This window comes from Trachypithecus francoisi, unplaced genomic scaffold (genome assembly GCF_009764315.1).
Source record: "Trachypithecus francoisi isolate TF-2019V2 unplaced genomic scaffold, Tfra_2.0 Contig01579, whole genome shotgun sequence".
Classification (NCBI taxonomy): Eukaryota; Metazoa; Chordata; class Mammalia; order Primates; family Cercopithecidae; genus Trachypithecus; species Trachypithecus francoisi.
The window spans coordinates 12,302,282-12,319,729 of NW_022681442.1; the positions used below are offsets into that span (position 1 = coordinate 12,302,282).

A 17,448-nucleotide genomic window follows, 5' to 3' on the forward strand; every position below is an offset into this window, starting at 1 on the left:
CTGGAACCTCCACCTCCCAGGTTCAAGCGATTCTCGTGCCTCAGCCACCAGAGTAGCTGGGATTACAGGCACCCACCACCACGCCTGGCTAATTTTTGTATTTTTTGTAGAAACGGGGTTTCACCATGTTAGCCAGGCTGGTCTCAAGTGATCTACCCGCCTCAGCCTCCCAAAGTGTTGGGATTACAGGCATGAGCCATTGTGCCCAGCCATCTTAAAACTTTTTAATGGAAAGTTTCAATTATAAACAAATATAGAGATAAGTAAATAACAATAATAGGCCAGAGGTGGTGGTGTGCGCCTATAATCCCAGCTACTCGGGTGGCTGAGCTACGAGAATCACTTGAACTTGGAGGGTAGAGGTTGCAGTGAGCTGAGATGGTGCCACTGCACTCCAGCCTGGGCAACAGAACAAGACTCTGTATCAAAAAAAAAAAAAAAAAAAAAGGTTTAAAAAGTTTCTTTACTACTTGGGTGATTAAAAAAAAGAAGGCTACATTTTCTGCTATAGATTAGACATTATTGAAAAAGATAGACTGTGAAATGGTGGCTTTCAGAAAATGATTTTTTTAACTTGGCTTCTACGGCAAGAAAAACTATTAATAGAAATATTGTGAATTTAACTATTTTTCAGATACAGAGCTGTAGTCATGAAGAGAAAATTCAGCCTTCAACAGAAGAAACAGAAATCTTTTATCACAGAGGGGTGTAGACATGAGTTTCAGGTGAATTTATGTGCTTCCTGCTTGAAAACCTTCACCTCTCCAGGTTCGGTTTAGAGAACTCTGCCAGAGGCCTTCTGGGGACCCCAGAGGTGTCTGTGCTGACAAGGAGACTTAAAATTCCACACTGAGATCACTCCCAGGCTGGCATGTCTGGGGTTTTTAAGGCTGGCTGGAGAAGACAGTGGGAGGGTGCCCCGTCTGACATCCCTGGGTTGCTAAGGAGAAGGTTGGAGAGGGGATCGGCCTGCGAAAGGATACTATGAAATCACTAATTACCTAATAAACCTGTCTCAAGTTGAGTATCTGAAGAAAGAACACACAGAGTCCACCGTGCCCAGGACACAGGTGTTCAATGGATAGGCCATCTCAAGTGGAAAACGTACCCCTGGGGCGCTGTTCATGGCCTCCAACCCCAAAAGCAATCTTGTTTCCTTACTCAGCGTCCTCCAATCTAGACAGCTGCTTAAAACCTTTGCTGCCCTCTGCCCAGTGCCTCCTTTCTCCTCTCTGGCAGAGGACCCTGCCTGCTCCGCCAGGAAACTGAAGTCAGCAGTGGAGCCCCTACATCCACACCCACACCCATCCTTCCTCCGTGCAAGGCACGAGTTCCAGGCTCTGGGCCCCTCTCTGCTTCCTCAGGGCTGTGCTCTGTAGCCTGTGTCTGCTGGGTCCTTCCCATAAGTGTGTAAACTGCTTGTCGGCCGGGCGTGGTGGCTCATGCCTGTAATCCCAGCACTTGGGGAGGCTGAGGCCGGCGGATCACCTGAGGTCAGGAGTTTGAGACCAGCCTGGCCAACATGGTAAAACGCCGTGTCTACTAAAAATACAAAAATCAGCCAGGCGTGGTGGTGCACACCTGTAGTCCCAGCCACTCAGGAGGCTGAGGCACGAGAAGCACTTGAACCCTGGCGGCAGAGGTTGCAGTGAGTCGAGGTCGCGCCATTGCATTCCAGCCTGGGTGACAGAACTAGACTGTGTCTCAAAAAGAACTGCTTGTCGGCCGGGCGCGGTGGCTCAAGCCTGTAATCCCAGCACTTTGGGAGGCCGAGACGGGCGGATCACGAGGTCAGGAGATTGAGACCATCCTGGCTAACACGGTGAAACTCCGTCTCTACTAAAAATACAAAAACTAGCCGGGCGAGGTGGCGGGCGCCTGTAGTCCCAGCTACTCGGGAGGCTGAGGCAGGAGAATGGCGTAAACCCGGGAGGCGGAGCTTGCAGTGAGCTGAGATCCGGCCATTGCACTCCAGCCCCGGGCGACAGCGCGAGACTCCGCCTCAAAAAAAAAAAAAAAAAAAAAAAAGAACTGCTTGTCACCTGCCTCATTAGAGACCGGATCTTGCTGTCACCCAGGCTGGAGTACAGTGGCACAACCATAGCTCACTGCAGCCTTGAACTCCTGGGCTCAAGGGACCCACCTGCTTCAGCCTCCTGAGTGGCTGGGAGTACAGGCGCCTGCCACCACACCTGGCTGTAGCCAGACCTTAAGAGTTGTCGCCCTCCGCGGTGGCTCAAGCCTGTAATCCCAGCACTTTGGGAGGCCGAGACGGGCGGATCACGAGGTCAAGAGATCGAGACCATCCTGGCTAATAGGGTGAAACCCCGTCTCTACTAAAAAAATACAAAAACTAGCCGGCGCGGTGGCGGGCGCCTGTAGTCCCAGCTACTCGGGAGGCTGAGGCAGGAGAATGGCGGGAACCCGGGAGGCGGAGCTTGCAGTGAGCTGAGATCCGCCACTGCACTCCAGCCTGGGCGACAGAGCGAGACTCCGTTTCAAAAAAAAAAAAAAAAGAGTTGTCGCCCTCACAGTCTCTGCCCCACTTCCCATTCTACTAAGTCTTCTCTCATCCGTGACCCACCTGAATGTGGCCCTGCCACACTGCTGGGCACTCAGGCTGGTCACTGAGCTGCTTACTTGGCTGCACTTTGCCATTTGGATGTCCCAGACATCTCAAACTCAACCCATCCAAACGTGAGAGCAGCTCTCCCTCCCAGTCTCAGGAACTGACACCACCACCTACCCAGGTGCACCAGACAGGATCACTGGAGGCGCCCTCTCCCCACCTTCACCCCAGCGTATTCAGGAGACGGGGCCCAGTACATGGAGTCTGGAACCCACGTATGCCCGCTGCTACCGCCCAGCGCAGTCCAACAGCGTCCCCTGCTGGCACTGCCTGGCCCATCTCCTGCCTACTCCCTCCGGTCCACGTTCCAGCCTGCTCTTCTAAATCACACCTGCTGAACAGTTTTTTTGTGTGTTTTGAGACGGAGTCTCGCTCTGTCACCCGGGCTGGAGTGTAGAGTGCAGTGGCACGATCTTGGCTCACTGCAACCTCCACCTCCTGGGTTTCATGCGCATCCGTGTGAAAAGACCACCAAACAGGCTTTGTGTGAGTGATAAAGCTTTTTAATCACCTGGGTGCAGGTGGGCCGAAAAGAGTCAGTGAAGGGAGATCGGGGTGGGGCCGTTTTATAAGATTTGGGTAGGTAGTGGAAAATTAGTCAAAGGGGGTTGTTCTCTGGCTGGCAGGGGTGGGGGTCACAAGGTGCTCAGTGGGGGAGCTTTTGAGCCAGGATGAGCCAGGAGAAGGAATTTCACAAGGTAATGTCATCAGTTAAGGCAGGAACAGGCCATTATCACTTATTTTGTGATTCTTCAGTTAATTCAGGCCATCTGGATGAATACATGCAGGCTTGGGCTCAGAGGCCCGACACTGGGTTCAAGTGATTCTTGTGCCTCAGCCTCCTGAGTAGCTGGGACTACAGGTGTGCACCAGCCACCACATTCAGCTAATTTTTGTTTTGTTTTTAGTAGAGATGGGGTTTCACCCTGTTGGCCAGGCTGTCACCTCCTGTCCTCGTGATCCACCCGCTTTGGCCTCTCAAAGTGCTGGGATTACAGGCATGAGCACCGCACCCGGCCTGAAAAGCCTTAAATGGCTTCCCAGTGCGTCAAGATCAAGCCCACATTCCTCACCACGGCAAGCCTTTCCCGTACTCATATCCTGCCACTCCCTCCCCTCCCTCTAGACCCTCCAGGTCCTCACATGGGCTGTGGTCTCTTCTCCGGACCTTCACACAGCTGTTTCCTCTGGTCTGAATAGATGTCTTCTTATGCTTCAGGTCTGACTTTGACATCGATCACTCCCTCTGAGAGGCCTTCCAGGATTGACAGCACTGAACTGGGTCTCCATCTGTGTGCTGATACCACTCTGTTTCACACATCACGCCTAGCACTAGCCGCACGACAGCAGCCTGTTTGTTGACCCTATTCCCCAAGCGGACTGTGCGCAGCACCGCGAGAGCAGGGGCTGCTGCCCATAAGGGTAGCCCAAAATACAACACAGGCATGGCCCAGAGTAGGTACCTCAACATTTGAGTCTTGGCCTAACGTTTCCAACGCACCCTACCCCAAATTACCAAAGAATTTATCCGTGGTTTTGTTTCCCCAAGGCCGGAATGACGGTTAATTTCCAAATCTGGTGAGGAGAGTTTCACAACAGCCTAAAAGGACAAAATCAGTAAATGGCTCAGTCTGACCACAAGCTGACACTAACCAAAATTAAAGTTAGAGAACAAGATGGGCAACAGCTGCAGGTGGAGGTTTAACCACTACCAGATGACAGAAATGTGAAGGCACCTTCCAAGGACAGGAGACTAAAGTTACAGAGGCAGCTCCAGGAGGGCGAGTGGAGGAGGGCTAGGGTGGGAGGAAAGGGTGTGTGGCGAGGGATGGCTTGAAGTTTTTTTTTTTTTGAGACCGAGTCTCATTTTGTTGCCCAGGCTGGAGTGCAATGGTGCAATCTCGGCTCACTGCAACCTCCGCCTCCCAGGTTCGAGCAATTCTCCTGCCTCAGCCTCCTGAATAGCTGGGATTACAGGCACCCGCCACCACACCCAGCTAATTTTTGTACTTTTAGTAGAGACGGGGTTTCACCACGTTGGCCAGGCTATTCTCTAATTCCTGATCTCAGGTGATCCGCCTATCTCGGCCTCCCAAAGTGCTGGGATTACAGGCATGAGCCACTGCGCCCTTGCCCATCTTGAACTTTCAGACAGGTCTTTTCATAATTCCCTAGTGCCCTCACAGTTTTTTTTCTCTGTTTTCTTTGGAATGAGCAGAATCAGAGAAAGGGGACAATTCATCACCCACCTAAAAGTAGTTGAATATCAAAATATTTCCATTTTATTTCTGCATCATAAATTTATAATTTTAACAACTTTGATCATTAGCTAATATAGTAATACAAAAAAATGAGGAAAAAGATGTTAGTATTTTTCATTTCCATAAAGTGCAGATTTAATTTTCAATTATTTGCCTTAGTAAACATCATCTTATTTCAGGTCCTCCCCTGCCCTCACTCAAAAAGAGAGGGTGTTTAATTTTTATTTAACAAATATGTAATACCAAGAAAAAAAAAAAATGAAAGATCCAATAATGTTTTTTGCAAACATGTTTCCAGGTAAGATTTCCAAGGACATCAGTACTGAGTGAAAGTAATCCCTTACAATCAACATGAATGACACACTAACAAGCACGTAATTGAGGCCTCCATGCTGATTTGGCAATTTTAAGGTCTCCAGTTGTGAAAAAGGTACATAAATGAATACAAACAGTTGGCTTGACATGTGGCCAAATTACTTTCACCAAAGTTGCTGGAAGCCTTTCTCTGGTTTTGGCCCCTGTAGGAAGTTAATCTCATATTCCCTTAGCAATAATATAAGGTCACTGTTTCAGTCCTACGCAGTGTTATATTCAATGGGCTTCTTAGTTTACCACATAAGGACTGGCACCTTTTTCAAAAGAATATTGCTAACAGGGTTAGATGAGTGCTAATGGCTGAACGTTTCCCAAACATCTGCGATAGTATAAATATGGATTATTAAAGTTGTCTACTCAAGTATAAAATATATGCAAAACTCTCATAATATAGGCAAAATGTTCAAAAGCCGGGAAAAATCTTTTTTTTTTTTTTTTTTTAACTTTTACAAGAAAGTGCAACTGCAGGCTCTCTTGAATGATCTTCTAGACAGTTCCACAGAAAACTTAGCAGTTGGGCTCAGAAAGTAGAGTTCCTCAGGAGGAATTAAAGTTCTTCCTAGAGTACAAAGCAACGTTTCAGGCAGCTTTCTGAAAGTAAACCATTAGCTTATGACTACACAGTGAGAAACTGGAATGTGTAATAATGAAGGCTTTCGCATTTGTCATAATGTGCTTTTTTTCTCTTACCCCAGGACCTCTAGCTGTTTTGTAATGTTATATAAAGTAGTAACAGCACTTTGTCCAGCACTGACAGCAGGCAGGAACCTAATCAGCTAGGAGAAAATCAGAAGTGTGTTCATGTGTTTCATTGTTTTTCAGGTCAAATCTCACTACCTGCAAATAAATCATTAAAAATATATAACAGTTTCTCTGTTATTTTCAGGACTTTATGTAGTTAATGGATAATCAGAGTGAAAGAGGGCTTTCTATCAGTCATCAGTGATACATTCTGTCACACAGTCAGATTTTCAGCATTTGTTCGGCTGCTGCTAGATGATAAAGGAAGTTTTCTGTTGCTGGTGGAAATCGTTTTTGCTTTAGTGCCTCCAAATTAAGGACTCTCTTTTCTCCATCAGCCGAAACTTCTGAAAATGGTGCTAGGTTGGTAAAGATTTCTCTTGTTTTTAGAGCAATATCCTTTAATAGAACAGGAAAATATGCAACATGTTAGTATCTGAAATTTGAATATTTACTCTGTAGAATTCTTCCTATTTTTTTCAGACTGTTTATAAAGTATGAAAAATGAGCTCGGTGTGGTGGCTCATGCCTGTAATTCCAGCACTTTGGGAGACTGTGGCACGAGGATGGCTTGAGCCAGAAGTTAGAGGCTGCAGTGAGCCATGATTTCACCACTGCACTCCAGCCTGGGCAACCCTGTCTCAAAAACGAACAACAAAAAAGGTAACTCCTTTTTTTGTTGTTTTTGAGACAGGGTCTCGCTCTGTTACTCAGGTTGGAGTGCAGTGGTGCAATCATGGCTCACTGCAGCCTCGACTTCCCAGGCTCAAGTGATCTACCCACCTCAGCCTCCTGAGTAGCTGGGACTACAGGCGTGCACCACCACACCCAGCTAATTTTTTAATACTTTTTGTAGAGATGTGGTTTCACCATGTTGCCCAGGCTGGTCTCAAACCCCTGGGCTCAAGCGATCTGCCCACCTCAGCCTCCCAAACTGCTGGGATTATAGATCTGAGCCATTGCACCTGGCCTGATAATTCTTTTTAAAGAAAAAAATTAGGAAAAATGAAACAAATTAACTTAAAAAAATCATATTTTTATTTGTTTTTTTACCATTTTAGCCATTTTCTGAGTGTGTAATTCAGTGGCATTAAGTACATTTGCAACGTTGCACAACCATCACCCCTATTTCCAGCACTTTTCACCATCACAAACAGAAACTCTGTACCCATTAAATAACCGCATTTCCCTTCACTTAGCTCCTGGTAACCTCTATTCTGCTTTCTAACTCTGTGAATTTGTCTGCTCTAGATAGCTCATATACGTGGAATCATACAACACTTACCCTTTAGTGTCTGGCTTACTTCATTAGCATGTTTTCAAGGTTCATCCATGTTATAGCATGTATCAGAATTTTTTTTTTTTTTTTGAGATGGAGTCTCGCTCTGTCCGCCCAGGCTGGAGTGCAGTGGCGCGATCTGGGCTCACTGCAAGCTCCGCCTCCCGGGTTCACGCCATTCTGCCTCAGCCTCCCGAGTAGCTGAGACTACAGGTGCCCACCACCTCGCCCGGCTAGTTTTTTGTATTCTTTTGAGTAGAGACGGGGTTTCACCGTATTAGCCAGGATGGTCTCAATCTCCTGACCTTGTGATCCGCCCGTCTCGGCCTCCCAAAGTGCTGGGATTACAGGCTTGAGCCACCACGCCCGGCCATGTATCAGAATTCTATTCCTTTTTTCGCCCCCCAACAAAAACCACATTCAAAACATTCCATTCCTTTTTAAGCTGAGTAATATTCTACTGTATATAAAGACTCCATTTTGTTTGCCCAGTCATCTGCTGAAGGACACTAGGTTGCTTCTGCCACCTTTTAAAGGCTACTGTGAGTAACACTGCTATGGATATTTCCATACAAGTACAGTCACGCACCACATAATGACGTTTTGGTCAACCAGGGACCACATATACAATGGTAGTCTCATAAGATGATAATGCGATAATGCTATATTTTTACTGTATTGTTTCTTTTCTTTTTCTTCTTTCTTTTTTTTTTGAGATGGAGTTTTGCTCTTGTTGCCCAGCCTGGAGTGCAATGGCACAGTCTCGGCTCACTGCAACCCCCCGCCTCCCGGGTTCGAGCAATTATCCTATCTTGGCTTCCCAAGTAGCTGGGATTACAGGTGCCCACTACCACACCTGGCTAAGTTTTGTATTTTTGGTAGAGACAGGGTTTTGCCATGTTGGCCAGGCTGATCTCGAACTCCTGACCTCAGGTGATCCACCCACCTCGGCCTCCCAAAGTGCTGGGATTACATGCATGAGCCATCAGGCCCGGCCAAGTCCCTACTTTCAATTATTTTGGGTATATACCCAGCAACAGCATTGCTAAATCATATGGTAACTCGATGTTTAACTTTTTGAGAAATGCTGCTATTGTTTTTTGAAGGAATCTCTTCCCAAAAGTCCTCATCTGCCTGGGAAAAGTAACCCAGCACCTGCCACGCAGGCTTTATTCCTTTTGGGTGGCTGAGGACTCACTAAAGCGCTCATTAAAATCATGTCTTCTGGCCAGGCATGGTGGCTCATGCCTGTAATCCCAGCACTTTGGGAGGCCGAGGTGGGTGGATCATTTGAGGTCAGGAGTTCGAGACCAGCCTGACCAACATGGTGAAACCCCACCTCTACTAAAAACACAAAAAAGTTAGCCGGGTATGGTGGTGCGTGCCTATAGTCTCAGCTAGTCGGGAGGCTGAGGCAGGAGAATCGCTTGAACCCGGGAGGCAGAGGTTGCAGTGAGCCAAGATCACGCCACTGCACTCCCGCCTGGGCAACAGAGTGAGACTCTGTCTCCAAAACAAAAAAAAAATCATGTCTTCTGGCCAGGCGTGGTAGCTCACGCCTGTAATCCCAGCACTTTGGGAGGCTGAGGCGGGCGGAGCACTGGCTCCAGTCAGGAGTTCAAAATTAGCCTGGTCAGGCCGGGCGCGGTGGCTCAAGCCTGTAATCCCAGCACTTTGGGAGGCCGAGACGGGCGGATCACGAGGTCAGGAGATCGAGACCATCCTGGCGAACACAGTGAAACCCCGTCTCTACTAAAAATACAAAAAAAAAAAAAAAAACTAGCCGGCGAGGTGGCGGGCGCCTGTAGTCCCAGCTACTCGGGAGGCTGAGGCAGGAGAATGGCGTAAACCCGGAGGCGGAGCTTGCAGTGAGCTGAGATCCGGCCACTGCACTCCAGCCTGGGCGACAGAGCGAGACTCCGTCTCAACAAAAAAAAAAAAAAAAAAAAAAAAAAAATTAGCCTGGTCAACGTGGTGAAACCCCATCTCTACTAAAAATACAAGATTAGTCAGGTGCGGTGCCAGGCACCTGTAATCCTGGTGCCTGCTACTCGGGAGGCAGAGGCAGGAGAATCGTTTGAACCCGTGTGGTGGAGGTTGCAGTGAGCCAAGATTGCACCACTGCACTCCACCCTGGGTGACAGTGAAACTCAACGAAGAAAAAAAGTAAAAAAATTATGTCTTCTTGTTTGCTGACATCATTAATTCATGCATCTATTTTTGAACCCTCACAGCATTCCCAGCATTTTCACTTGCCCTCCCCAAGGTCACATACATTATACTAAGTCATCTAGGTAGCACTTTGTCTGTGAACAACACAGTAATGCAAAACTCAAGTTCACATATGTTGCCGATATTGTAAGAATATGTCTTTACTCTAATGCTGGGGGATAGGTGGGCAGGGAGGATTCACATGGTAGGAAAGCAGCAGCCCCAGAGTCTCCAGTGTTCAGGTCCTCAGGGCAAGATCAGCCCACTCTTCCTGCTCACAGCTGGCCAGGCCATCAGCACTGCAGAGAAATGGCCCCTCTCATCTTTCCGCGGACATGTCACCTCCTTAGAGAGCTGGCCTACCCCTCCCCCAGTATTCTCCACCCCAACCCCTTCTGTCACAGCACCTAGCATGGGCTGTAATTATCTTGTCATTTGTTATTATCTGTGCATCTACTCCACTGAGGTACCGGCTCCATGAGGGCAGGGATTTCCTCACCACTGCATCCCCACTGCCAGTGCGATGCCTGACAAACAGAGCTCAAGAAACACTGAGTAAATGAATGGATAAATGGAGAAGGCACCAGCTTGGGCCGAATGAGTATAGTCTGCATATCAGAGGTGCCCCTGTGCCCCCAGGGAGGCACTTTTGCCCATTTGCCATTCCAGTTTTGGCAAGGGCAGAGCAGGTGCCCACTGGTCCACATGGACTCTGGTCCACGTGCCAGGTAGACCCCAGCAAGGAGCTGGCTCTGTATCTCACTAAGTGGGTCAGGAGTCTGACTGCATTTCTGTTGTCCTGGAGACACGCAAAGCCAAATTTCGACAATCTATCTAGTTCTCCATGTTCAGCAACAACCTCCCCTTTATAATTTGTTCCTCCAGGGAAATTCTCCTAGGAAGAGAAAATGCACTGGCTGGCCCAAAAAAGCCTTCCAGACCACTTGGGAGTTACATTTCTGTTTGCCAATGGTCGGTGTCAGCACCAGCCCCAGTGTATACCTGCCCTCGAGCCCAGTAACTAACTAGATCAGGCCAGCCTGCACCTGCTTGTCCATCATCGCTGTGGCCGTCTGCAAACCCACCTCTAAGCACCTGCCCGCTGGCCTCTCCCACAGCCTCCCACTCTGCTGATGTGCACACCTCTGCCGCACACCACCCAGCGACACTGGGTCAGGACTTTCAGTAAGTCAGAAGGTGAGGGAGTTACCTGTATCACCTGGCTGTCTGATTTCTCTGGATCTTCTGCAGACTGAACAATTAGCTGACCCATTTCTTTGTGCAGTTTGCCCATTGCCATGGCCTCTGGTGAGATCAAGAAGGTTAATATTTAGAATTTGACATAATAAAAAATAATCATGCCATCTATCTGAAAACTTGAAAGACCACACTGAGGAAATTTTCAAACAGCAGCTGACAACCTCCCACATGTCCATTTTATCACTAGCCACAAATATGACAACATGCTGGGAGGAAAGGCATAATATAATCATGATTTATGCTTCTTGGCCAACATAAAAACACATCACACCAAACCAGATTTCCCCTTTACACCCACCTGATCAGAACTTTTATTTTTCTTCCCAAAACATAATGAATAATTCTGACTACAACTAAATTGTGACTATAAGCCAAGAGCCTGACCTTCTAATCCAGCTCTTTTCAGTTAAGAAATTTATCTTTTTGGTGGGAATATTGTGAAAAGGAGTTTCCTGTCAGTTCTGCAGAAGACAGCTGGGCACTCAATTCGTTTAGGTCCTTAGAAATGAGCAAAGGAAGCCACCTAAGTTAGCTTGGTTACATACACTGCTACTGTCTGCACTGAGGCGGTTAGCAGAAACTTGTTTGTCACTTCAAGGAACAAACTCCATTCGAATGGTGCTGATTAGGAGGAGCCCATTTTATAGACACAGAGCAACACAGGGCAGCAGGCAGATGGCCACCCTTTCTGGTCCGAACGCTTCAGCGGCTTAAGTGGCCTTGGCCACAGCCAGTTTTCTTTCACTTTTGCTTTGCAAAAGGCAGTTATTTCCTAAAGATCTGAACCCATAGTTTGAATTTTTCACCATGAGTGTGCATTATGTTTGCAATTTTAAAATGAATTAAGGGAAAGTCAGTTATGGTTCTATTAATTTGAAGTTCAATAAAACCTCACATAATTGAATCTAACAATTCCCAATTCAATTCCCAATGAGTCAGCATTCAGCTGTCCCCACTTTTAGGAGAAAGATAAGTGACAAAACAAAGCTGTTAGCAGTAATCCCATCTAAAACTACTACTTGAGTAGTGCTCTGGGCTCAACACGCATTTAAGCCAATCTTTTCTACTTTATGTAGCTGTAATTTGGGACAATTTAAAATGTCTAAGAATGCCACTCTAACACTAGTACACCCTTTCCTGATCCTTAGCTCTAAGAACAGTTTCATTCCCTTGTGCTTACTGAGACATGCTTCAAAAATATTTTCCATACTGGAGTCACATTTAACCCTGTGTAGTGATAAATGTCTACAAATTCTTTGATACGCCTTTCTTCAAGAGGTGGAGACTTACTCCTTTCTCCTTAAGTGTTGACTAAACTTAGTGATTTGCTTCTAACAAATAGCATATGGAGGAAGTAATGGTGTGACTATCAATGTCTTTATCAATATAAGATTATAAAACGCACTGTGGCTTCCTTCTCTCTCGGGTCACTCACTCTCGAGGGAGCCAGCTGTCATATTGTAAGAACTCTCAAGCAGCCCTATGGAGAGGCCCATGGCAGGAGGAACTGAGACCTCCTGCCAATAGACATGCACGTTGAAAGCGGGTGTTCTTGCCCCAGTGGAGCCTTCAGATGACTGTGGCTCTGGGATATCGTGACTGAAACTTTCTGAGCCAAAACTACCTCTAGATAAGCCATTCCTGATCCACCAAAACTGTGAGATAAGTATTTGTTGTTTTAGAACACGATGGCTCACGCCTGTAATCCCAGTACTTTGAGAGGCTGAGGCCAGTGGATCACTTGAGGTTACGAGTTCAAGACCAGCCTGGCTGACATGGTGAAACCCTGTCTCAACTAAAAATACAAAAATTAGGCCAGGCGCAGTGGCTCACGCCTGTAATCCCAGCACTTTGAGAGGCCGAGGCGGGCGGATCACGAGGTCAGGAGCTCAAGACCAGCCTGACCAACATGGTGAAACCCCATCTCCACTAAAAATACAAAATTAGCTGGGCACGGTGGCGGGCGCCTGTAATCCCAGCTACTCAGGAAGCTGAGGCAGGAGAATCACTTGAACCTGGGAGGCGGAGGTTGCAGTGAGCCAAGATCGTGCCATTGCACTCCAGCCCGGGCGACAGAGTAAGACTCCAACTCGGAAAAAAAAAAAAATTAGCCGAGCATGGTGGTGCATGCCTGTAAACCCAACTACTCGGGAGGCTGAGACATGAGAATCACCTGAACCCGGGAGGCATAGGCTGCAGTAAGCCAAAATCAGGCCACTGCACTCCAGCCTGGGCGACAGAGCAAGACTCCGCCTCAAAAAAAAAAAAAAAGAAGAAAGGAATATTTGTTGCTTTAAACCACCAAGTTCTGTATGACTCAAAGACATTTCAAAATTAAGAAAATAAACCGCTAAGTTCTAAAGTAATACACTTTGTTTAAACACAAAAGTGGTGACACAAGATGAACAGACTATTTAACTTCTTAGCATATACTTTGCTTCGTAAGCACCTGGGATGTTCTGCTCATATGTCTATGTCTGTAGGAATAAATGTTGTGTTCTAGACATGGAAATATCCATCTTCAGCAGAGTGGGTAAGCCACCCCTCAAATATTGGTTTTAGAGAATCAGCCTAAAAATGTACAACTGTTTGGCTTATATCTTGTATCAAGAACAGAACAGAACAGAGAACAAACCTTTTGCAAGGGGAGCAATGGTAATCTCACTCTCTGCCAGATTCACAAACACATCATAGAGGTCTGGTCTGTTGCTCACCTCCAAGTCTACAAATCCAGCGATGTAACCTGCATCATAAACATGACCAACCTTACTGAAGTGGGAAGAAATATGGTGAACCCATAAAAAGAATTGGGTCTAAAAGCTCATCGGCTGCTCTCTTTCACTGCTTTATTCATTTGGGAACATTAGCTGCACCCTGTGGCAGTTACTAAGACTACATTATTATCAGTTGCCTGAAGAAATTCACACAACTCCAACTTTTCCAAAATCATCCGTCAGTGTCAAAGACAAGACTGAAGTAGGGCATTTACTTTCCAATGATTGCTCTTGGGGTCAAGAATGATGGCTGGGGCAGAAGGCAACGAGGAATCTCTTGACTGATATTCCCCCTTCAGGTCTTTGCCTTCAGGAAATCAATGCCAAATGCCTGGGTTCTCAGGTAGAAATGGCATCATCTTTAAGGATTCAGGGCAACTCAGGAATTAGCAGACGACTGGGATTGGTGTTAGAACAATGATTCCCAGATTTTTTTGATTTTGCAGAGCAATACAATTACCAAAAAAAAAAAAAAAAAAATTATCTGAGGAGTGACTGGTATGGTTTATCTGTGTTCCCACCCAAATCTCATGTCGAATTGTAATCCTCAATGTTGGAGGTGGGGCCGGGTGAGAGATGACTAGATCATGGGGGTGATTTCTCATGAATGGTTTAGCACCATCCCCTTAGTGTGGTTCTCATGATTGAGTTCTCACAAGATCTGGTTTAAAAGTATACAGCACCTTCCCCCACCTTCCTCCTGCTCCAACCATGTAAAACGTGCTTGCTTCCCCTTCACCCTCTGCCATGATTGTAAGTTTCCTGAGGCCTCCACAGAAGCTGAAGCCACTAGGCCGTGCGCGGTGGCTCAAGCCTGTAATCCCAGCACTTTGGGAGGCCGAGGCGGGCGGATCACGAGGTCAGGAGATCGAGACCATCCTGGCTAACACTGTGAAACCCCGTCTCTACTAAAAAATACAAAAAAAACTAGCCGGGCGAGGTGGCGGGCGCCTGTAGTCCCAGCTACTCAGAGGCTGAGGCAGGAGAATGGCGTGAACCCGGGAGGTGGAGCTTGCAGTGAGCTGAGATCCGGCCACTGCACTCTAGCCTGGGCGACAGAGCGAGACTCCGTCTCAAAAAAAAAAAAAGAAGCTGAAGCCACTATGCTTCCTGTACAGTCTGCAGAACCATGTGCCAATTCAACTTCATTTCTTTATAAATTACCTAGTATCAGTTATCAGTTTTTTTTTTTTTTTTGAGACAGAGTCTCGCTCTGTAACCCAGACCAGAGTACAGTAGCATGATCTTGGCTCACTGTAACCTCCACCTCCCGGGTTCAAGTGATTCTCCTGCCTCAGCCTCCTGAGTAGCTGGGACTACAGGCATGTGCCACCACGCCTGGCTAATTTTTGTATTTTGAGTAGTGACAGGGTTTCACTGTATTAGCCAGGTTGGTCTCAAACTCCTGACCTCGTGATCCGCCTGCCTTAGCCTTCCAAAGTGCTGGGATTACAGGCGAGCCACCGCACCCGGCCTTTTTGTTCATTTGTTTTAGAAACAGAGTCTTACTCTGTTGCCCAGGCTGGAGGGCAGTGGCGCAATCTTGGCTCACTGCAATCTCCACCTCCTGGGTTCAAGCAATTCTCCTGTCTCAGCCTCCTGAGTAGCTGGGACTACAGGCATAAGCCACCACGCCCGGCTAAGTTTTGTATGTTTAGTAAAGACAGGGTTTCACCATATTGGTCAGGCTGGTCTTGAACTCATGACCTCAGGTGATCCACCCGCCTCGGCCTCCCAAAGTTCTGGGATTACAAATGTGAGCCACCGTGCCCAGCCTTCAGTTATTTCTTTATAGTCAGTTATTTCTTTATAGCAGTGCAAGAACACACTAATACCAGGACCAATTTATCATTCCTAGAGTTTTACTTTAAAACACAACAGGTGGGGGCAGTGGCTCACGCCTGTAATCCCAGCACTTTGGAAAGTCGAGGTGGGAGGATCACTTGAGGCCAGGAGGTTGAGACCGTCCTGGCCAACATGATGAAACCCTGTCTCTACTAAAAATACAAAAATTAGCTGGTGGCCAGGAGCGGTGGCTGATGCCTGTAATCCTAGCACTTTGGGAGGCTGAGGCGGGTGTGCTTGAGCTCAGGAGTTCCAGGCCTGCCTGGGCAACATGGTGAAACCCCATCTCTACTAAAAATATATATATATAAAAAAAATTGGCCAGGCGCAGTGGCTCAAGCCTATAATCCCAGCACTTTGGGAGGCCGAGACGGGCGGATCACGAGGTCAGGAGATCAAGACCATCCTGGCTAACACGGTGAAACCCCATCTCTACTAAAAAAAAAATACAAAAAACTAGCCAGACGAGGTGGCGGGCGCCTGTAGTCCCAGCTACTCGGGAGGCTGAGGCAGGAGAATGGCGTGAACCCGGGAGGCAGAGCTTGCAGTGAGCCGAGATCCGGCCACTGCACTCCAGCCTGGGCGACAGAGCGAGACTCCACCTCAAAAAAAAAAAAAAAAAAAAAAAAAGAGAAGCCAGGGCAGAAAGACAAATTTTCCATGTTCTCACTTATTTGTGGGAGCCAAAAATTAAAACAATGGAACTCAGGGAGATAGAAAGTAGAATGGTGGATACCAGAGGTTAGGAAGGGTAGTGGGGAGAGGAGGAAAATTTGGGATGGTTAGTGGATACAAAAATATAGCTAGAATGAATAAGACCTAGTATTTGATAGCACAATAGGGTGACTACAGTGAATAATTTATTGTATATTTAAAAATAACTAGAAGTTGGCTGGGCACAGTGACTCACACCTGTAATCCCAACACTTTAGGAAGCTGAGGCAGGTTGATCACCTGAGGTCAGAAGTTTGAGACCAGCCTGGCCAACATGGTAAAACCATCTCTATTCTCTATTAAAAATACAAAAAAATTAGCCGGGCATGGTGTGCAGACCTGTAATCCCAGCTACTCGGGTGGCTGAGGCAGGAGAATCACTTGAACCTGGGAGGTGGAGGCTGTAGTATGCTGAGATTGTGCCACTGCACTCCAGCCTGGGCAACAGAGTGAGACTCCAACTCAAAAAAAACTAGAAGTGGAATCACAACGTTCCTAAAACAAAGAAATCATAAATGCTTGAGGTGATGGGTACTGCAATTACCCTGATGTAATCATTATACATATTGTAGGCCTGTATCAAAACATCACATGTACCCCATAAATACATATACCTATTATATACCCATAATAATTAAAAAGTTAAGATGAAAAAAAAAAGTCACTGGTAAACTTTTAAGACTAGAACTTTACAAGTTCTGCTGGGCACAATGGCTCATGCAATCCAGGCACTTTGGGAGGCCGAGGCGGGAGGATGACCTAAGGTAAAGAATTTGAGACCAGCCTGGCCAACATGGAGAAACCTTGTCTCTACTAAAAATATAAAAATTAGCTGTGCATAGTGGCAGGTGCCTGTAATCCCAGCTGCTAGGGAGGCTAAGGCAGAAGAATTGCTTGAACCCAGGAGGTGGAGGTTGCAGTGAGCCGAGATCACACTGTTGCACTCCACCCTGGGCAAAAAGAACAAAACTCCATCTCAAGAGAAAAAAACAGAACTTTACAAGTATAATTTAAAAATTTTAAAAGACGGGGTCTCCTGTGTTGCCCAGGCTGGTCTGGAACTCCCGGGCTCAGGCGATCACCCCACTTCGGCCTCCCAAAGTGCTGAGATTACAGGTGTGAGCCACTGTGCCCAGCCAAAAACAGGCTGCATTTTGATGATGGCTGAACAACAATGTGAATGTACTTAATGCCACTGAACTCTATGTTTAAAAATGGTTAAAAAGGTAAATGGAGCTGTGCGTGGTGGCTGACGCCTGTAATCTCAACAGTGTGGGAGGCCAAGATGGCAGATCGCTTGAGTTCAGGAGTTCAAGACCAGCCTGAGCAACATAGGAAGACCCGGTCTCAAAAAAAAAG

General features: G+C 46.9%; 2 protein-coding genes across 12 annotated transcripts in view; one reads left to right on the forward strand and one right to left on the reverse strand.

Annotated features, from left to right (window-relative positions):
* SFXN4 (sideroflexin 4) overlaps positions 1-4,415 on the forward strand; it is a 29,954-nt gene extending 25,539 nt beyond the window's left edge. For 2 of the 4 annotated variants that reach the window (XM_033181470.1, XM_033181454.1), the window contains one exon: positions 635-1,040. In XM_033181470.1, the coding sequence (XP_033037361.1) occupies positions 635-712 (78 nt within the window). In that variant the 3' untranslated portion in view covers positions 713-1,040. Of the gene's footprint in view, positions 1-634; positions 1,041-3,848 lie in introns of those variants that run through there. The other 2 variants (XM_033181463.1, XM_033181477.1) reach the window with 2 other exon arrangements.
* Positions 4,416-4,888: 473 nt separating this feature from the next.
* Positions 4,889-17,448, reverse strand: part of DENND10 (DENN domain containing 10) — a 30,864-nt gene continuing 18,304 nt past the window's right edge. For all 8 annotated transcript variants that reach the window (XM_033181384.1, XM_033181394.1, XM_033181441.1 and 5 more), the window contains 3 exons: positions 13,392-13,499; positions 10,707-10,801; positions 4,889-6,405 (listed from right to left, as the gene is read on the reverse strand). In XM_033181384.1, the coding sequence (XP_033037275.1) occupies positions 6,229-6,405; positions 10,707-10,801; positions 13,392-13,499 (380 nt within the window). In that variant the 3' untranslated portion in view covers positions 4,889-6,228. The remainder of the gene's footprint in view (positions 6,406-10,706; positions 10,802-13,391; positions 13,500-17,448) is intronic.